The sequence below is a fragment of the Branchiostoma floridae genome, chromosome 7 (genome assembly GCF_000003815.2).
Source record: "Branchiostoma floridae strain S238N-H82 chromosome 7, Bfl_VNyyK, whole genome shotgun sequence".
Lineage (NCBI taxonomy): Eukaryota > Metazoa > Chordata > Leptocardii > Amphioxiformes > Branchiostomatidae > Branchiostoma > Branchiostoma floridae.
Genome location: NC_049985.1, coordinates 722,173 through 744,688, shown reverse-complemented (window position 1 = coordinate 744,688; position 22,516 = coordinate 722,173). Strand labels below are relative to the sequence as shown.

Here is a 22,516-nt window from a genome sequence, read left to right as displayed (position 1 = left end):
CAAATTATCCTTAGAACAATGGGATCAGCATATATCAGAAGACAATATAAACTTAATGTAATTTAAAACAAAATTTTCCTATCTACATTGTATCATGTTTGTAGCAAGAGCAGAAACATAGAGAGAAGGTGTCTCAGTTCTCCAGTCTGTAGTAGCTATAGGCAAGTGAAACATCTATGGATAATTAGGCATAATTAGACTAATCCCCAGGGAGTCATCAATGATGGCTAGTATTTCTCACATTATTTGTACCTATGATTTACAATATCAGCCCATCTGGGTATTTGGTTACTTTGGTAAGAGAGGTCAGTCCAGAGTTAAACGAGAGGTTGTTCGATGGATTCACCTGCAGTTGTGATAAAGGTAGGACAATCATCTCTAAAGAATCTCTTAATCACTCTGCAATTCTCCTGCTTATGAGACAATACCATGGTTTGAACAGACATTTCTACATGAACAAAAGGATGCTTAAATCAAATCCCCCCTACAGTGTAATCTCCCACAGTCTTAAAAGATCCACCAAATGGCAAATAGCAGATAAGAGAGTGAAATTTCACTTTTACTGGTACTTTTATCTATTTAACTAGGTCAACATATTACTCCTATCTAACTTCTGTTTTTCAGGAAGTCCTACATTATAAGGTTTAGTTTTTTTAGGGGCAATAACATAAATCATTGTACAGTCAAACCTGTATTAGGGGCCACCTCTACAGAGGGGCCACCTGTCCATAGTGGCCACTTTTTGTCGGTCCCTTGGGTATTTTATCTACAAGTTGCCACCTCTATACAGAGGCCACCTGTCTATAATGGCCACATTAGTCCGGTCCCTTGAGTGGCCACTATAGACAGGTTTGACTGTACACTATAGACAGCAACATCATGATACAAATCAGTCACAGTATAAAACTGTTAACTAGTGTTAACATCAAATGACCATAATTTTTTTATGGAAATCTTTCAAGTGTTGTGATAAAGGATCACTGTGTTGGTTTTCAAGACCAACTACAGTCTTTACCTTTGCTACCTGTCTAAATAACACCTGATAACAACAATCATTACATAGCCTAGAAACAAATATGGAAAAGGTCTGAAGCATCCTTCAAACAGTTTGATAAACAGAGATGTAAAAACAAACCATCGGATGAATTTTTGCAAAGAAATGTCTTAGCAACAATGAACATAACTTGTTGTAGCCTTACTGTAAATGCAGAAATGTTCACGGTGGATTTATGTTCGCGTTTTTTGCGGGGACCACTTCACTGCGTACTTAAATCCACCGCGAACATTTTTCTATAATTATGGTATTAGAATGCAGTCTACGGTGTTACCGCGAACTTAAAATTTAAAGTCCTTTTTCTGAAGGACTTAAAACTCTAAGATTAAATCCCCGCGAACTTAAATGCACTTACAGTATTTGTCACGTTCAATGACTTACTGTTTTATCTCTTGTACTTTGTCTCTTTTTACTACATGCACAATCTTTAGGAAACTGCATCATTACTGACTGATGAGTGTGTGCCAAAATGCTGTACTTTTTTTCTCTTTTGTCTTCAGGCTATTCGGTGTTAAAAAATGTGCCACTTACTGAATTCAGTTTTTCAGCAACTTAAAAATTCATTTCAATCTTTCGGCACGAATATGAAAACAGTCAGGGTTGGGAGAAAAACCTTGAATCTGACATGTACATCCGCTCCCTTAACCTTAACCAAGGTATAGACATTTTCCTCAGACTGTTTTATGTTAATTTTCCAGTCTTAATTGATTTTTTGAAGCCCGAGGACCAACAAATTGAATTACTGTGGCCTAAGGCATACAATGGTAACAGGTGGAAAGAGGCACCATGAGTAGAAAGTTGCCCTATACCCCAGTAACCTAGCTTAAACAGTCCTGTTTGTTTAATGCCCACACATTCACATTCAACCCACTTCTCCCCCCGCAGTAGAATAGATGTATTTACAGGCACACCTGGTCGAAACATGAAGACTAAGATTTGTCAAGATATTTTAGGGACATTCTTCCAAGTGCTTTTATTACTGACAAACTTTGCCAATATCATCCCATCACCTATAATCTCATTCTACAGTATTTCTACCCCAAGAACACATATTTTGTGTGACTCTTTCCTGTTTTACTTTTAGTCTTATTTGTCTAAAAACTCTGAAACTTTTCATTGAATTCTAAGCATACAACATGCATGTGCTTTAAAAATCTTCCAGAGAGAAAAAGATTTTTTTTCAGACAAGTTTGACAACTTTCCTGCACTAGAAACCTCAGTGGTTTCCATGTAATTGCCAGGGCCCAAAATACTTTTTTTTCAGCCAGGTTGTCCAAGTGGCAACCTGAGCCAAAAGCCAGGTTGCGCCATCAACATTTCAGGTTGCCCCACTTTCAAATTGTTACTTTCTTCAAATCAGCTACTTATCCATTAACTTTTCTTCCAGTTATATGTAACTATATATATATGTAATATGTTATCAAAAAACAAATATAAAAGCTTGTGCATGTAGGTGGTGAAAAAGCAGTGTTCCAACTGCAAAATTTCAGGTTGAGCAGTGTGCAACCTGGGTTTAAAATTAAGTTGCGCAAAGCAAAATGTGGTTGCATTTTCAAGTGGGCAAGTGGGTATTTCGAGCCCTGAATTGCCCATGAGATTTGGTACAAAATAACTTAAAGATCCAGATGGTTTTGAATCCCTTTCGAAGCCTGTTAATCCTACCACAAACCAGAGGTGTGCCCCTTGCTAATACTATAACACTCCCTCTACTGATTACTATACCATTCAAGTTGCACATCGTCTGAAAGATATAGTATGTCTTATAAATACATCATGTACTGTCACAATGACACATTTTCTGCATCGGCAAAAAAAAGGTGTATAATATTTCCGTTCCTTTGTCTGAAAAATATAAGAAAAAAAAAAAAACTGCCTTGTTTCTTCGGTCCAGACTCCAGAACCTTGGTAACTGCCAATTTGCCGAAATTCATAGAAATCCATTGGAAGGATCAAGGGTACTTTTAGGGGCGGACACACATACAGAACCAAGAACAGCACCCCCAATCCAAGGTGAACCTCCATCCCAGAGGTAACCGGACTGTTACCCCTTTTCTGTACCACCCTGAGGTGACAAATACCTGACAACTGATAGTGTTAATCCCAAAGCTGAGTAATTACTAATATGCCACCAAAGACTCAAATACAGGGATAATACATGTACCTGCACTTTTCCCCAGACTTCAATTTCATGTTTCAGTTGTACTTCAGTTTTCTCTATATCCGAGAACCCAACAATTAAAATCAGTGTGGCCTAAGGGGGTGGAAACCCTGAAAACTGATAATCCCAAAAATGTAGTCGATTGCTTTGTAACGAAACATGCCTATGGGAGCAATACCTGGAATTTTCTCCATTTTCATCAACTGGATGTTCTTTAATTTTGACTTTGTCGTTCTCTATATACGAGAAACATACAAGCACCAGCAAGTTAAATCAGTGTGGCCGGAGCGGGTGAAGCCCAGTGAAACCCGATAAGACCCAGCCCAGGATTGTGTAACTCAAGAAGCGAACAGGAACAATAACCTGCACCAGCTGGTACTGCAAACAAGATTCAGATTCAAGGTTTCTCACAGGCCCATTTCTGTGGAGCTGTGCACCCAATTATTTTCTGTGGGTGCACAGGGTGCACCCAAATATTTTCTTGAGTTTATGTATGTCAAGATATCAAAGTATACAAGTATACATCATATTCTTGACATCTAAGTGTTAGAAAGATAATAAAAATGTCTGTCATGATACTTGTTTAAGAATTCGATAGCTTGTAAGTTGTAACTAAGATTTATTATTAGGTTATTACTTAAATTTAAGTGGTGCACCCAAAACTTTTTTGGTGCACCCAATTTCTTAAGCTGGGTGCACCAGTGCACCTAATCCCAAAAATGAATTTCGAGCCCTGGTTTGGTATATCTCTCACGTAAAAGTTGCATACCACTGCAAAGCCCATTGAATGGGGGAGTAAATCTGCAGCAGTAGCACAGAACAGGTCAAGTTTTTCTCATCTGATGAGGCCAACAGCAGGACAAGGGTTAAAATCGAGGACCCAGCACCAATTAATAAATTCTATGTGCCTCTATACACCTGCAAAGTCTTGGCAAAGTTGGTAACTCCGCACAAATTTATGGTGCAGGAAAAACTCTGTTCAAGTTTTTCTCTCAGACCTCTGTTTTGGCTTGTTGCTTAAAATTCTACTCTATTAAAGATGGTTGACGACCAGTGAATAGATCAAGTATGACCCAACACCTGGAAAGCCCCAAGCAAAGTTATCTAACACATACACACACAGGAACAATGCTTTATATAACATGTACCATATGGTACAGTAATAACAAGAATCTCTCATAAATCTGTTTTATTAACACAGGCCCGTGGCTTTGATTTCTTTCCTTTGAGAGTAAGTTAGACTAAATTCGAGTTCCCCGGAACCACTGAATTAATCTGGAGTGGCCTGAAAACAGAAAACAGTTTATAACTCAACATGCACAGTCCAGGGTTGTAGCCAGCCTGAAATCATTTTCAGTCCTCTTGATTTTGAATGGGAATCCTATCGAGCACAGAAGGCATGGCGTGACGTTGTGCGTCATTTCTAGGGGGTCTGGGTCCCAGAAAATTTTTAAATCAAGACCTTCTGAAACACTATTTCCTGCATTTTGAGATGCAAATTTTGCTTGTAAGTTGTAGACTAAGCTGTTCAATGGCATCTGTTTTGGTGAAGAAGAACACATGGGGTTCAGTTTTTTTTAATATCTTTACATATCAAAGTACCAAGACCCTTCTGTATACCTATAAATTAGTGTGATTCAAGACTTATAGTTATCCTCTCAACCCTCTGTTTGTACCCTTGCCTGTGACTTGAAATGTTTACATTTAAGCGTCTGAGAACCACTTTAATGCTGTGGTTTGGCCGGACACCTGAAGAGCCCCTGGTGAGAAGTTGGTAACTCGATATGCACGTATACGGGACAATACCATGCACGGCCCAGCACAGCAAACTAGTGCCAATCAATATTCTCTGCTTTTCATTCTTTTGTGTTGGCTTCTGGCTTGAAAATTTTGTCTGTAAAATGTGCAAGAACCATGGACTGTAATTGGAGTAGCCCGCCCGTAACCCGACCCGCAGGTAGGGACAATACCATGCACGGCCCGGCACTGTAAACAACACCGTGCCAGCCGCGCATTAATGATTACCCACAAGCCTATTTACCTATTGACGAATCACCAGGCACCGACGGTACTACGCCTCGGGGGCGACACTACCGCGCAGGTCACGGCCAAGCTACGCACAGGTAAAGGTGTAGTCGGACAGGTAGGGAGGGAAGGATGCTAGCACACCTGGATACCCACATTTCCTCCACTCTCTCGGGACTTTGGACTACTACATACTGCAGGGCAGTAAGGTAAGGGCTGTTGGTAAGCAGGATTTGAAATTAGGACAACAAAAGGGCTGTACACATACCAGGATCACCGTCCAACGGTACACTGCGCAAGCTGGGGACGTATTCCCGACTCCACCACTTAACTAGATCTGTGGTTTGGTTCCTTCACCCTTGGTTAGTAAGAGAGTAAAATGGGAACCTCGTTGACATTTTAAAGAAAAAACAAGCGACCGGAAGAAGGTCCTTTTGTTTGTGGGTTTGTCACGCAGACAACGTCACATATGGCCTGTGAGTGTGACTCACTCACCTTTACTACAATGTACAGGCCTCGTGGGGCTTACTACCTTACACAAAAGAGGTGTTAAACCATTTTAGAGACAGTAGAAACACCTATTAGCCAATATACAGGTAAGAAGTACCCTCCGATGTCTTGATTTGTGACTAGAAAGCATTGGGGTCAACAGGGTTTCAATTTTAGTAGTCCTGACTATTGGTGACACCATTCTAGTGTCGTTTTGTTGGCAAAATAGACTTGACTAGAGTTTGTAGTAAATCATACAATTTGGGGCCAATACACGCTGTCAGGTAAGATTAGCCACGTTCTGATTTGTAGAAAGAAGCCACTGAGGCGACAAGAATGTTTGAATAGTAGTACTGACTGTTAGCAATGTCACTCAAGTGTCATAATATCTGTGAAAAAAAAGTACTGTCTGTTTACCACTCGTATACAGTGACAGTACTAACTAAAAGGTTTATACCATACAGGTGAGATATTCCTTCTAACCTGTACATGTGATGTTGTTAGAAGGAAGTGGAGCGACCATTGTGTTTGGTTGGCAGTCCTGATCATGACGTCACTCAAATATCATTTTTAGAGCAAAAAACTATTCTTCTGACTATAATTTTTACCATTCCTGGGTGACATACAGTTCAGAGATATACCTTCTGACTTATCAGAGCATGCAGCTGGAAGGCAGTTGAGCAACCACTGTGTTGGGTTATTAGGACAAGTAGGAGTAAAAAAAACAGTCCCTTCTAAAATTTGTACCATTCGTGGTTCACGGATATACCTTCTGACTTGTACATGTAACTACATTGTCTTGTAGAATGCAGTGGAACAAACATTGTTGTACTATAGTGTGACTCAAGTGCCATTCTGGGAGCAGAAAAATCCTATTGCCGACAGTCCTGACTAAAATATGTACCATCCATGGTTCACAAAAGGTCAGATATACCTTCTGACTTGTACATGACAATGTAGCTACATATAGAAAGCAGTCCAGATTGCGAAGCTAGTGTCATGGTTTGTCATTCTGGTAAAAAAAACAGTAGTCCTAACTAAAATCTGTACACTTCTGGCAACAGTTGTGGCTGAACATGATTGATTATTGATGATTTACAGTAAAACAGGCTCAACACGATAATCTCAACAGTAAACACTGTGTACAATAAGCACCAGAATGTTGACAATTATTTTCACAGCTGTCACACATGTCAGGGCTCGAAATACCACCTGCATATGCAGGTTAGTGCAGGTAAAATTGTAGCTGTGCAGGTATTTCTGGTGTCTACCTGCACCTTACCTGTACTGGTCTATGTACTGGGTTTTATACAAAAATGTCCTTTAATGTAGGTGTATATGGATTGTTATAAGCTGCATTGACTGTTACCGCCTATATAAAGTATATACAAGAAAAAATAGTAATGATTCCTGAACAATTTAAGTATGATCCATACTTCCTAAATTTCAAAGTGGTGCAGGTAAAATTCGTCTAGTGCAGGTAATTTTCAATGTTACCTGCACCAGTGCAGGTATGCAGAAAAACGCGTTTCGAGCCCTGCATGTCATACCGGGGCACTCTTTACAATCTATCTACAACCCAGCACTGTCTCCAGCACTTTCTGTCATTCTTTGGGAGCCCATGTTGGAAGTTTTCCTTTTTAAATCAGTCATTTATAATTATAGTTAGGAAAATTCATCTGTGTCAGTCGAACTTTGGATTTTTGGGAAAGACAGGTTAAAATTTTTGCCTGTCCCAACAAGGAAATTTCTGTACAAGTCTTTTCTTTTCTGATTGTGTAAAAGAAAACTATAAAAAAATATACATGGTTCTAAATGTAGAAAGAAAAAAAGATAAAATCTATTTTACATCAACCCCCCTCCCCACTACTGCACATTGACTTTTTCTCAGCATTTGCTCACAGACTAGTTTTAAATTTAACATCTTGATTATAAAGTAATGGTATCATTTAAAAGTTCAGAATCCTTTTCAGGGGCGTATGATGTCATTAAAATCCGTATTGTCATACCTAGGCCCATATCAGCTTAAGTCAACAACTAGAAAGCTGCAGAGACTAACATGACGCAAAATCGTCATGGGCCTCATTATGGAGTATCAACGTCTTTTCAGCGAGGTGTTTTCGTTCTGACCACGACATGAGCTAAAAATAACAGGACCAGACAGATAATAGCGGACACACTTTCAGCTATTCAACTCTTTCATGTGTGCAATTATGTGCTTATGTACTTTTAGCTCAGGTCTCAACAATATGCATACTATGAGAGGGATTTTTATTCATTGTTCAAAAGGCTTGACACCTCTGGTTGTTTTTCTCAAGCCTAATTGACTTGAAAATTTCCTCTATCTGACGACATATCTTTGGTGCTTAGTCATGTGTTTTGTTTCAATCTAAGCTTTTAGGAACACGAACCTAGTTTTAATGTACTTACAACTGACCAACAGATTAAAAAAATAGAGGGATTTCACTCATCAAAAGCTTGATGCTCCTGCTGTTTTTCCAGCCTCAGTGACTTTTCTTCTACCTGATCAAGTACATTGTAGCTTTGATGTACCTTGCTTCTATATTCATAGCAGAAAGACAGATCTAAAATAGATGAATAAAAAATTGTGGGAATTTCAAAGACGTCATGAGAGAATGAGGGAAGCATTTCAATGGCTAGTGGTCACTTAAAAACATTAAACAAAGATCTCTGAATAAAATATGTTAAAATGACCCTAAATGCATAAAAAATTCTAGGCTAAAAGGGGAAGTATAGATTAGTTTCAGAGTGGTCGATTATTGTGTGACTTAAAAATTTCTAGCTTTACCAACAGACTTTGTAATATGTTTTTTTATAGGGTCAAGTACATGTGAGAGTAACAGAGAAGACTGTCACAACAAGATGGAGAGAAGAGCGACACAGGTGACACTGCTGATCCTTGCTGCATTGTGCCACATCTCAGTGCACGGGTGTCCGACGAACTGCACCTGCCTGCCCGACAATCTGGTGGACTGCCAACACGGGCACCTGACAAACATTCCCCCGGACATCCCCAGGGGCACAAAATACTTACAACTTCAGCACAACAGAATACGCTCCCTGGGACCACACCTCTTCGGGCCCCCTGTCTTGAGAAGTCTCCGAAAACTAAACCTTAGTCACAACGAACTTGTTTCGGTGCATCCGGACGCATTTAGCTACAGGCTTCGCAGCGCCACTTTGGAAGTCCTAGACTTGAGCAACAACAACATCTCCTCCCTCCTTCCCTTCACGTTTGACAAACTGAACAGACTAGAACAACTCTATCTCCATGGTAACAACCTTCCCATCATTGGGCCGAATGCCTTCACAGGTCTCCGGTCACTGCGGCTGCTAAGCCTCCAAAACAACCAGATCTCTGTGATCGCCAGGGACTCGTTTCAGCACCTTCCGACTCTGGTCGATCTGTCTTTACAAAACAACCAGCTGGCGTTCCTACATGACCGGACTTTCGAGGGACTCACGAGTTTGCAAACGCTGGATCTGAGCGAGAACAGGATACACGGCTGGGAAAATGATTCGCTCCTCGGGCTGACCGATTTGAGAGATTTGCGTCTAGATTTCAACAGACTGAGAGCGATTCCCGAACTCCCCGAGACCTGGTTTCCGCGAAACTGTCTCAAAAGGCTGAACCTGAGCCACAACCCGATAGAAACGATCACAGACCACGCGCTCGGCCTGGCCATAGAGCTACAGGAGCTGTATCTTCACGACCTTCCTGAGCTGTCGACCGTACAAAACTTCGCCTTTCGCGGTCTGCCAAAACTGCAGAAGCTCCACATGCACAACAACCCCGGGCTCAACACCCTCCCCATACACGCGCTCGTTGGTCTCCCGAGGATACAGCACATCAACCTACGCAACAACTCATTCAGCACCCTCGACTATTTGCTATTCCCAAACAGCTGGGAGCTGCACGTAGTGGACCTGTCCGACAACCCGTGGGACTGTTCGTGCAGAAACTCTTTCCGAGATTGGATAGACGACTTCGCCAGGCACGGTACGGTCATGAACTCGGAGAGAACGTTGTGCGAGTCTCCGGCGGAGATGGCAGGGGAGGAACTGCTGTCCTTGCCAGACGATTACTGCGAAGATGGAGACAACAGTGAAGATGAAGAAGAAGAGGATGACAGAAGAGGACAGGAGGAGGAATATTGGAAAGGCCATCCTGAAGAAGAGGACCGCCCAGAACCTGAACCTGAACCTGATGGGCCTGAGGTAAGGCACAATTAAAAAAAACTTTACGTGTATACAACAGGCATGTAAATTTGAATCTGTATCTCATAATGTTCGGACTCAGGTTCAGCTTTTGCAAAGATGTAGCAGGCACAAGATAAACTCTACATTACCCAGGGTTCTCCCCAGAGAGTGGAATAAGGGAGGCCCTCCACTATACTCTCAGCCAGCTCCACTATACTATTTTTCAAATTTAGTGTGTTTCTTCCCTATTTTCTTTGTTAGTTTTGCTAAGATTAATGACAATTCACAGATTTTTGTACCAAGTGGCATCACTTTTCTAGTCAGCATTGTCTGCAAAAACTTGTGAATAAGCAATGATCAAAACAATAGTAGTTTTGCCACTTCACAACAAAGGAATAACAACAGTATATTATACTTGTAGTATTTGACACCCTCTGTCATTGCAAAATGAACCCATTTTCATGAAAGTGAAGCGCGTTGGTGCGGGTTATTTTTGCCAGCCCCTCCACTATACTAAAAAATTCGGGGGAGAACCCTGATTACCTGAGATGCGTCAATGATCACAGAGCATCTGTCAATAATAAAATTCAAGAATGGACATCATAAAACTTCTAGACGTTATCGATTTAGACAAAAAACAACCTCGAAACAAGGTTTTCGTACCACTTAGGGTTTTCTCATGGTACGAAAATAATCAGTTGCTAACGCCATTGCATTTCTAGACATCGTACACCTTGTATTGTTCATGCTATATGTCCCATTATATAATGTTCTTGTAAATGTTAACAATGAATATACACAATGTAAACAAGCCTTGACTGTTAAGAAATCGACCCACTACTATTACTTCACTGCTACTGCAGGTGCCGTGCTCTCACAACGCATGTCTGGAAAATGGGCGATGCATGATGAAGGGGAACAGTGCGTACTGCCGATGCCCGCGTGGGTTCCTGGGGAGCTACTGTGAGTTGCACGGTGACAAGGGCAAGCTGGAGAGAATCTTCGCATCCTCTGATACCGAGACGACCATCGACGTGGCGTGGACAGTGAAACAAAGAGACCTCAACCTGACGTTTCTGGTCTACTGGAGCGTGAACGGGCCTATGCAGTACGAAGTCTCGCAGGACCTCTCCCGGGAGACGAGAGGATACCGGATAACTGACCTGCTTCCCGGGTCCTTCCACCGGGTCTGCGTGCACTCCAACAGGTACAACTTCCAGGTCTCCCACGAGTGCATGGACTTGGGAACGTTGGGGTTTTCAGGGGAGAATCCGTGGGGGCCCGAAGACGGGTCCATGCCTCTACCTAACAAAGACCCGTTCCAAATAGCGAACATCGGCAAGGCTGTCGGTATAGGGGGAGGGGTGGTGATCCTGATAGGCATCATCATCGGGGTGGCGTGCCGGATACGATACCTCCGCGGGAATGCTCGCACGGAAGCGGAGACGCCGCCGCCCGACTACAGCAGAACGAACTCGCGCCAGTCACAGATCCAGCTGCATGACTTACCCCCACCCTACCATGAGGTAGTGAGTCAGGGGATCGTAAATCCCGCCCTCAATCCCGGCTTCGCTAATCCTCCCTTTAATCCGGGACTTGTAAACCCCGAGGTGAATCAGAGGGATAGCAGGTCTAGTAACAACACGTTGCAGAGCGCGCAGTCGCTACCGACTATCTCAGAGGAGAACGAAGCAGGCGCAGATGTGGCACAGTATAGACATTGACGAGAGGCGTCCAACGGCTGACTGGTTAGGGTAGCGGGCAGAAGATTGAGAGGCTACAGGTTTCTGGCATTCCTGGCTAGATATTGTGTCATTGAGAAAGGTGCATGTACTTCATATGACTTTCCTGACTCCACCAAGATGTGAGAATGGGTACCTGACTTTGGTAAGGGAGGTGGAAGGAGAGGGATGGGCAACACTGCCCTAGACACAGTGGATAACAACCCACTTACACCCCAGCCTTAAAAAGGCTATGGAAGTACCTTATACCTTTACAATAAATAGGACAGCTTATCCCTGAAACGTTGCTGAAAACAGTTGCAGTAATATTTTCTGTCCTGCCTTAGAGAAAAGTGAACATTGAGAAAATACCATGGAGTAAAACTACCATGGTAAGAAATTCTGTTCTGTATCAAATACAAACACTCCGCAAATAGTTAATCATGGTTGATTGATCAATTGAACAGTCTTCTAAGTACACAATCGTCTTTCTCTTCTGTACAAATGTTTGTGACAGTCTGCCTGCTGTCTTCCTCAGTGTACAATAATATTTGTATCAACAGTGCTAAGTGAACTTGTCCAATCAACACAAAGTAAAATAAGTACATGTAAAGTTTACTTTGCACGAATAGTAATAGGACACATTCACTGATGAGGAAAGCAGGGAAGACTGTCAAAATTTTTGTATTGCATTGTACTGTATACCTAAGAAAACTATGTTCGACTTTGTTATACTATAGAAGCCATCAAGAAAAACTGAGGGTCATAGGAGGGAAGTGCCAAATACAAAAATGTACATGTAGTGCTTACAAGAGTAAGAAAAAACTTATTTCAATTGGCATTTATTTGATGCCCAAAAGAGCTGACGAAAAAACTACAGAAGCAAAAAAATGTCAAATATTTTGAGCTGCCAAAAGTGTGTGTTCTCACAGCCCTCCTATGATCCCTTATCAGCAGTTTGTAAGCAATCCTGAAGTTTGGAGCTTTTCCATGATGATATCTATGCAAGACATCTGAAAATAATGTCAGCAGGTTGGTAGAACATACTAGTAGGATAATGGAGTTTTCTTTTATACAACCAGTAAAGTCTCCCACCACCTGCTTCCGTTTTGATGTCTGTCAGACATCATCCTCAGAGCTTCTAACTCTGTGTTGCTTCATGCTGCTGTAAAAACTTACTACCATGTTGGGGGTTGTGTTCTCCCATAAAAGAGCCACCTATATATCAGCCCCATATAGCAGCAAGAAGCAGAACTCCAGTCCGAAGCTCTGTGGAAGATGTCTGACAGGTATGGAAATGTACGCAGGTGAAAGACATTACCGGTTGTGTAAAAGAAAACTGTAACATCCTATACAAGCCATTCAGATGTGTAAGCTGTTTTGACAGAGCCGCTTTTTACTGTGTGTATTTATTGCAACTTTAAGTATTGTAAAATAAGAAAGAATTAATATAGTGTAAAGAAAGAATTAATACAGAGAACTTTGACCAATATGCTGGTAATGATTTTGCTATCTTCTTGAACCAAAGATTTTATAAGTTGGCCAAAAAAGTGTGATATCTAATATTTCAAGTTTGAGAACTATTTTGGGTAATTCAATCAGAAATGAACAGATTGATGTCAAGACTTGAAAGTTGAATGTAATTTTGTCAAACAAAATGATTAAATCATCTTTGCATCTAGACTTTATCACATCATTTTTTTTATGTCATTCAGTCACTTGGTACACGCATTAACACATAGAACTTATTGTACCTCCCTGCCCGAAAAGGAAACACAGTGAAACTTATCACCAAGGGACCCAATCAGTGGACAAATAGAATCTAGTTGTCTAAGGCACAAAGTCTTCTTACGAGAAAAGGAGACAAAGACAAAGATATCAAGGTTTAAAAGGATGCTTTCGTCCTCGCAAATTGCTTTAAATTTTTGCGACTATCAGGACAAAGTTCTGGACCAACTGAAAGTGGTCTTCTTGAGCCGATGGTTGTCTCATGGACCTGGTTTCACACCAAGTTTGACTGTAAGTTAAAAATTCACCGACATTTGCCTTCCATTAGGGTTGTCCTCCCAGATGGGATGGAAAGCCAGAGATCACATTTTACAAAAAGAGAGGTGATCAAACCTTACAAAACTGGCGTGTTAGGCCTAAAGGCAGTTTACCAGTTATGCAAAACAAACAAAGGGTAATGTACAGTGTACATGTTGTTGGAAGAAGGTAGCTTGTCTATTATAACACTGATAAGAATCTGACAGGTGTGCTACAAGCCTGGGGGGAGTTGTAAGAGTTACTGTAATTCACTTTGTCTTCTCGGTACCAAACTTTCATGGTCTGAGAAAATATTTAACTTGTTCTCGGAACTAAATGTTCACTGTGGCGGCAGATGCACGTTAAAAAAGTCTGTGAATTATTTTTGAACAGTAATGATAAGTTCACGTTACAGTCGTCACCGTGAAAACCGTGAACATAACAGTACATTGAAACAATCAGGAATTACAGTATGCAGCAAAGGGAAGTGACCTTGTACAAATGTACCTGGTACCAGGCAGTGCCATGGTCACAGTAATAATGCTTAGGCCACGCCAATTTCATTTGTTGGTTCTCGGATTTTTAAAGTGAAAATGTAGCAAGCAGATATCATAAAAGCAATGGGCAGGGAGGAATTGGTCTTTCGATAGCTTGAATACTCATCTGTGTACGCCACCACTACAGATTAGGCAGTAGTTCACTCACCGAACTGCTTGATCTTGATCTTGACGCTATGGAGGACAGAGAAGTCTGGAAGGAGAGGGTGGACTTGGTCCGGGCAAGCAGCCCGCGATGATGATGATGATGAGGGAGGAATATGACTGTATTCACTTCATAATGCGGAGTTGTAATTCACTTTGTCTTCTCGGTACCAAACTTTCACGGTCTGAGAAAATTTAACTTGTTCTCGGAATTAAATGTTCACTGTCGCGGCAAGTGCACATAAAAAAGCCTGTCAATTATTTGTTATCAGTAATGATAAGTTCATGTTACAGTCGTCACCGTGAAAACCATGAACATAACAGTACATTGAAAAAATCAGGAATTACAGTCCATCATTCACCCGGACGGGAGACCTGGTGCATCCCCGTCTTGTACTTAGCCAGGGAAAGGGTATGTCACCCAGTAAGGGGTGGTATAACCCTGTCGTGTGTAAACATATGTATACAGTAAAGTGTGCCTTCCTATCCTTTTTCTTTTTTTGATTTTGCAAAGTCAATTTTTCCTGTCTTACAGCCTTGTTTTAAAAACAATTGTTAATCGTTCAACAGATTTATGAATGGTCACAGGTTCTCCCTGAAACTATGCTGGCTAGATCACTGCATGGGAGTAAAAATGACTGCTGAACATAACAAAACAAGGGGGTCCCTGGTAATGATAAGTCATGAATACACCACACGTACATGAATCAGCTTCTGCAATGCTAGGTGGGTTTGCTATAAAAAAAATCCAACCTAATAATACCTGGACCCAAGCTGTTTGTCTATCTTATTTTGTATGCTTTAATCTACAATTTACAATTAATTTACCCAAGTCCTGTTCTTTATTTGTTCGTCTCTTCCCTTGAATACTGCTAAGTCATTGCGAAGGTTGAAAACACGGGTTACACCATACATGTACATGTGTGCCCAATCCACACCCTATGATGTCATTAATGTACTTAAGCAGAGACATTAAATAAACAGACCCTACCTACACATACACACCTTATACCACTGTACTGTACATGACCTCCCATTGTTAATCTATGGAGACAAGAATATCTAAGACCATCTTTACTAGTTTTGAAGATTTTTAAAAAGTCTGGACGAACATCAAACAATCATTATTTGAGATTGAGGACCAGGTTCATATTTTTGAGCAAACAGTTTAAACACAGATCACTGTTTGTAAAGGCCCTTGGTTTCAGGGAGGGGATATGGTCAGATTCAAGTTTCCCACCCAGCCTTTGGCGTGACCTCTTCCTTAACATTTACTTTGAAACATCTTAGAAACCAAGAACCAAGAAAATAACTTGCCGTGGCCCAAGACTAGAGAGTAGTGTCCCCTATTTATAGTCCATTGTGGCGCAAGCAAACAGCCGACCCTGGTTACCATGGGCAACGGTCATGGGACAAACCATTGTCAGCTGGTTAAGGGGTGCAAAGGGTAGCCTTTATGTCACACTGTGAAGGTGGTGTGTAAGATCAGTGTACTGTGTACAAGGTTTCTGTGCTTACTGAATGAATCAACTGATGATGGACTAAAGTAAAAAGTTTGCTTTTAGCTCCATTGTAGATGCTTACATCTAAATGACAAAGGCTTGCATTGGTTACTGCTATATAACACACACACACCCACAAAACACATTCTCTCACATACATATATTACTAGTAGGAGTAGGCAACCGTTCATGTCAAAAGATGATGATAGCACCTTGGATTAAGGCCGTTTACAGAGTCTTCTGTGGCTTTAACGGCCAATCCTCGCGTGGCAGTCGCGGCCACAATTTGGGCACACAGAGCCAGAGTTCTGAATACAGTCCATACATATAGAAATCACACACACACACACACACACACACACACACCACATGTACACACACGCCACACACACACACACCACACACATTCTCACATCTATGCAATTATTTCTATCCATCCGGTTAGATAATACAATAATGCACATAGAAATCACACACACACACACTCACAAACAGATTCTCAAATGACAGATTGCAACAATTCACACTCACACATCCTCTCATTCCCACAGTCATTGAAATGCAGAAACGAGACTAGCATAGCCTCACCTTCATGACCCCCCCCCAACACACACACTCACACACAGTCATACACAGTCATGCACACAGAAATGAGACTAGCGTAGCCTCACCTTCATGAACCCCCCCCCCAACACTCACACTCACACACAGTCATACACAGTCATGCACACAGAAATAAGACTAGCGTAGCCTCACCTTCATAGGAGTCCTGTTCCACACCATCACACTGTGGCCAGTCTTTATCAGGTTTCTCACCATGCCAGAACCCATGATGCCCAGGCCTAGGAACCCAATCCTAACAAACAAACAAACAAACAAACAAATAAACAAACAAGCACACAACAATGTTATGTCATATGTCTGACCATCCCAGAACCCATGATGCCCAGGCCTAGGAACCCAATCCTAACAAACAAACAGACAAATAAATACGCGCAATGCTACTTCATGCGTATGACCATCCCTGACTCCATCATGCCTAGGAATCCAATCCTAACACACAGGAACAACAAATTCATTTCAATAAAGACAATGAAACATAAACATACAAGTAACTTCTTGGTTAAGGTGCTGTGACATTAGTCATAAGATTGTCAGACAACATGTATCTATCTGTATAGCGACATTAGCCAATGTAAGCACCATTTGGTAATCGAGGCTATGACAGGACTGACCGTCAACATGGATCTAATGTAACCCTTACCGTCACCTTCTCGAAAAATTCTTGGCAACACATAAACAACTGTCTTAAAAATGTCATGACCTTTCTGAAACAAATTTGTCGTATGACATATGTGACAGCTTTATTGAGCTTCAGAAATCTGCAGTGTTCGAGTTCGTTTTACTCCAGCAGTTTTTAGCTACTTACTTCAAACATGTGGGCGTGATGTCATCCTTAGAGGTCACAATGTCTGACTCCGTCTCGTGCTGCAAAATAGAACTGTTAGTAAGTATTACAGGACTAGACTCTTTTTACACAAACCTTGCTTTATTATGTTTCCCAAGGAAAACGTATCATTTTTTCTGGCCTTCTGGTCTTCCAACTTTAGCCAATCAAAACTCAGAATAGCTGATGACGTCAGCAAACGTGCGTTATACACCATTAAAAATCGCCATTATGTCATGCAAGCACGGAAGCTCAGCCGGAAGTGCAACTGTCTGTGATGCTAGAGAATGAAGGGTCGTTTTCGTCTTGTGAACAGAGCATTCCACTTTTGACAATTGGCCTTTTCTTTTCTGACGATTTACCTTTTTTTTAATCTTTTTACCTCTTAGGAAACATCCTGCATTTTCGTAAAAAATGTGGCCTTTTTATTTTCTGTGAATGTTCCGATGACTGTCTGTCATCGACATACTGCCTCCTGCTAAGGGTTGCAGGCCTTAGACATTAGTCCATGTCTATTGTGCTTGTCAAAAATAGCTAGTGGAATTTTATTCCCTGTACAATGAACCTGTAAATACTATACATAGTATCTGTCGTCTCTGTGGAAGATGACATGCAGCTCATCTGTTCATTGAATTCATTTGAGCTAAACTGATTCGAGATAACTTTCAGTTTAGCACACTAGTTAAAGAATTGGAGGAGGTAAATGCTGGAAAGAGAGAGGGGCATCCAGAAAATGAGCTCTGCCCTCTACAGAAGCTGACTTTACCTCTGATTCGTCAAAGTTGTACAGGTCGCTCTCGTTGTCTTCCCTGGGTCTCTTTAAGATGATGGAGGCCTCCGCACCAAGACTCTGCACAGGTGAGAAGAACAGGTGAGTTAACAGGTTTTGATGAACAGGTCTTGATGAACAGGTCTTGATGACCATTTCCAATATCATACCCAGTTGCTTGTCCCCCTTTGAGTAACTGCTTTTTGGCAAATCTTATTACCTGGATCTCTAACCTTCATTAACGACTCTATGTGTCTTTTTTATTTGTGAGAAATAGATTTTTTATAAAGGATGTACATGTACATGTCACAGCTACAAATAGTTCCATTAACATTACAGTTTTTGTTAGATATCCATGTTTTTGTTTATCCATGCTTATCAAAGTACAACTGTTACAGCACTTGGTGATGAGACATACCTCTGGTGGCCTCTTCAGTCCGATGGATGTGGAGGGACTCTAAAATCACAAACCAACATAAAGATTGTTAAGAATACAAAATCACTAAGTCATCATACACACCTAGCATATCATTATCCATGTACATATAATATAGACAAGTCAACATCAGCTGGATGGACATTAAGAGGATGGCAGCTGATCAAATTTGCTAGGCCAACCCGACTGCCTCATTTGTTGGATGACACACAGCAGGGCTCGAAATACTGGGTGCATGTGCACCCAGGTGCACCCAAAATTGGAGCTGTGCACCCAATTATTTTCTGTGGGTGCACAGGGTGTACCCAAATATTTTCTTATGTTTATGTATGTCAAGATATCAAAGTATACATCATATTCTTGACATTTAAGTGTTAGAAAGATAATAAAAATGTCTGTCATGATACTTGTTTAAGAATTTGATAGCTTGTAAGTTGTAACTAAGATTTATTATTAGGTTATTACTTAAATTTAAGTGGTGCACCCAAAACTTCTTTGGTGTACCCATTTTTTTTAAGCTGGGTGCACCAGTGCACCTAATCCCAAAAATGAATTTCGAGCCCTGCACAGGAACCCAAAAGTCTCAGTAACATCCGGGCAGTCTCCGGGACCCGTCCGTCTGTCCTTGGACGGAAATTTTCTTGTTGGGACCGAAATAAATTCACCCCGTTTGGCCAAACTTCAAGATATGAAATTGATGAAAATGTACTTCCCTAAGCTTAAAGTTACAGATTTGAGAACAAAAATAAAAAAGATGTACTCCTAGACTCTAAACAATGAGAAGGACAGGAAAAAGTTTAAGCTGGAGACAGCAATGGCAAGATCACTGAGTATTTGTTTGTTTTTTGTTTTTTATTTATCCAGGGGTACATATCGCCTGGCCAGCGGTTTTCAAAGATCCCTGGGGGGAAACCCCGTACATACATAAAAATAAATGATAACAATATAAAACCAAATAAATGGTGACACAGCAAGAATCGGCAAATAATAAAGCAATTCAACTAAGAATATTCTTTAAGGATAGTGAAACTCTTCCTTTAAAAGACTGCTGTTGAGAATTCTGTCCTTACCACAGTTTTGCCGAGAAGCGGTTCTCTGGAGTAGGTTTTCTGCACAGGCTTGGAACTCGGCACAACCTCCTCATGGTCAATGTCATCTGTGTCCTGGTAGGGTTCATAGAAGTACACTGTTATCTTACAAACATTGTACATCGACAGCAACTCAATGACAGTCACAGTAAACTGTGCTAATTACTACTTAGAGGATACACATCACTTTTGTATTCACAAAACTGTAATTTTTTATACGGTCCACACTTCTAATTCATATGTATACTGACTAGTCCTATTTCCTACTATTTTTCTGTAATCATCCTAAATTTCATGTATTTGAAACATGCTTTTGGAACTCACATATGCACTGTGTTTTTTCTAAATATGTGAGAATAAAAAAATCGAAGAAAACACGAGGGGATTGAACACATTCAGCATACACTTTTTAACGTCTGAAAATCAAGGAGACTAGTAGTTCATGATCAGTAATGGATGAATATCCTAATAGAATTTAAAAGGAATTTTGCAATATGAACATTGTAGGCATCTGCAGTAACAATGGTGGCTTAAGTATTAATACAAACGTAAGTACAATGTACTTCTACAGCTGAACAAATAAATAAATAAATAAATAAATGTACTTTTGGGTTGACCATACATTTATAAGATAATGCTAAACTACTGTGTAACTTGTTACAACAGGGAAATAAACATACACCTAATACAACATGATCACATTATTGCAGGAGGAAGCGAGATACTGATATATGTTTGTTGCAAGTTTGATTACTTTTGTTTCACATATAGCAAGCACTGCTTTTTTCGGGGGAAGGAAAATGTGTTAGAATTTTAGGGAAGAACAAATATGAACAAACTTGGTAAAGTGGTCATAGTTAGTTTGTGTAAGATAAGCATGAGTTGCAAAATGAAGGTGTCATCTGCAAAATGAAAATTGAGTGGATGGAGACTTCACAGTACAAAATGTGTAGAAAACATGATAAATACATGGTTAGTAGACGGAGTGGAGACTTCAACATGCTTTGGGATGAAGGAAAACTATAGGCAGGGTTGGACAAGTCCTCTAGCCTAAGGCCCCGTTCATGATACAAAAAATGAAACGGTTCTATCGGTTACTATCGGTTAGGCCAGCTGAAACGGATAAGTTTTGTCATCATGGACGGTCCGAAACCGATCTGAAACGATTTGTTCGGTTACCTCCTCGCGAGGTAGTATTGAAACGGTTTCTTCCTTATTCGGAATTGCGAATTTGCATCATGAACGCAAAAGCGGCGCGATCCGTTTTACATCCGGGCATGTGCGTTCAGATTTGGTGGCGCCACAGGGAAAAAGTACAATTTTTAATCTGTCATTCGTGTGTTTCGGCCGCGTTTTCAATCGTAAAATTCGTTTTTATTATCGGGCCGCCTCCTGGTCGACTGAGGAACCAGCAGTCCTGATATTGCAAGGGGAATGTCAGGAGATCCAGTGGAAATGTCATAGCATGGCATATATCGGGACCACAATGTTTTCAGAGGCATTTCCAAAGTCAAAACAGAACCCAGCTTCGAATTCAGTAAGACATTGGTTCAATTTCGATCAAAGACCAATAATCTTACACAGAAGTACAAGTTTGGGCAAGATCACAACAACCTCAGGGGTCAGAGGTCACATTATCATGCCTTTTCAAGGAACTGAAATGGTTTGTAAGTTTGCATCGTGAACGCAAAATGCAAACCGTTTTCTGTCGTTTGCTGTCGGATTTCCAGACCTAACCGATAGAACCGTTTCATTTTTTGTATCATGAACGGGGCCTTATTGTCCAGGACAAGTGAAAGTGGAAGACCTACCCCACCTGCCCGATCGGGCAAGTAAGATTGTTCCATGAGTAAGATTTTGACATACTCATTACTTTTTACACAACAGTCATGACTTCAAGCAATGGTCAACGTAGAAAAATAGAGGCAGCAATAAGAATTCCATTGTTGGAAGTCAAATACACATTTGAATTTTGGGCAAGTGAAAATTTAGTTCGGGCAAGTAAATTTTTTATCTGCTTTGCAATAGGACAAGTGAATTTCAGAAAACTTGTCCAACCCTGCATAGGCTTAGCCTACAGGGTGTAGGCAGTTGGCACTAATGTGACCATCTCAGGGTTCTCCCCAGAATTTTTTAGTATAGTGGAGGGGCTGGCAAAAATAAACCGCACCAATGCGCTGCACTTTCATGAAAATGGGTTCATTTTGCAATGACAGAGGGTGTCAAATACTACAAGTATAATATACTGTTGTTATTCCTTTGTTGTGAAGTGGCAAAACTACTATTGTTCTGATCATTGCTCATTCACAAGTTTTTGCAGACAATGCTGACTGGAAAAGTGATGCCACTTGGTACAAAAATCTGTGAATTGTCATTAATCTTAGCAAAACTAACAAAGAAAATAGGGAAGAAACACACTAAATTTGAAAAATAGTATAGTGGAGCTGGCTGAGAGTATAGTGGAGGGCCTCCCTTATTCCACTCTCTGGGGAGAACCCTGCATCTGTAAGGTATACTTGACAGTGGAATCTGGAAACTGCCTGGTAAATTCTAATACATAAGGTATGGCTAGTTCACCTTTATTCACACTGTAACCTATATCCATTTTTTTAAAAACAGGGTAGTTTTGGAATATCAAGTCAACGAACGAACAGATGTGATGCAATGTGCAAACACCCTATAGGTAGTTGGGACTAGAACCCATGACCGTGGAATCTCACCCGGTAAGCCCCAGGCTTGGATGCTGCAGCGTGCTTGGGTGGCCGGCCTCGCTAGAGAAGGAAAGACATAGAGGAAAAAAGAAAGAGAGAGAGAGGGAGAGAGAGAAAATAAGAAGAGTCAGATTTATATCATTGCAGAAATATGTGGGTAAAGTGAAGT

At 40.9% G+C, this 22,516-nt stretch overlaps 2 protein-coding genes across 3 annotated transcripts in view; one reads left to right on the top strand and one right to left on the bottom strand.

The window, feature by feature from the left end:
• LOC118419227 (putative oxidoreductase GLYR1) overlaps positions 1-22,516 on the bottom strand; it is a 35,126-nt gene that overhangs the window by 3,965 nt on the left and 8,645 nt on the right. Inside the window, exons 6-11 of the mRNA XM_035825577.1 lie at positions 22,357-22,407; positions 19,619-19,711; positions 18,531-18,569; positions 18,110-18,193; positions 17,326-17,384; positions 16,653-16,752 (exon numbers count right to left, since the gene is read on the bottom strand). Of these exons, the coding sequence (XP_035681470.1) occupies positions 16,653-16,752; positions 17,326-17,384; positions 18,110-18,193; positions 18,531-18,569; positions 19,619-19,711; positions 22,357-22,407 (426 nt within the window). The remainder of the gene's footprint in view (positions 1-16,652; positions 16,753-17,325; positions 17,385-18,109; positions 18,194-18,530; positions 18,570-19,618; positions 19,712-22,356; positions 22,408-22,516) is intronic.
• LOC118419474 (leucine-rich repeat-containing protein 15-like) lies at positions 5,083-12,701 on the top strand. 2 transcript variants are annotated; one of them, XM_035825859.1, is made up of 3 exons: positions 5,083-5,446; positions 8,566-9,965; positions 10,811-12,701. In XM_035825859.1, the coding sequence occupies exons 2-3, from the start codon at positions 8,610-8,612 to the stop codon at positions 11,669-11,671; spliced, it is 2,217 nt and encodes a 738-aa protein (XP_035681752.1). In that variant the 5' UTR covers positions 5,083-5,446; positions 8,566-8,609; the 3' UTR covers positions 11,672-12,701. The 2 variants fall into 2 exon arrangements, with proteins under 2 accessions (XP_035681752.1, XP_035681753.1); XM_035825860.1 differs by lacking the exon at positions 5,083-5,446 and adding an exon at positions 5,482-5,833.

Coding starts and splice junctions, on each gene's coding strand:
- LOC118419474 (XM_035825859.1), top strand. CDS start 8,610: ATGGAGAGAAGAGCGACACAGGTGACACTGCTGATCCTTGCTGCATTG. Junction 9,966..10,810: donor CTGAACCTGATGGGCCTGAG/GTAAGGCACAAT, acceptor CTGCTACTGCAG/GTGCCGTGCTCTCACAACGC.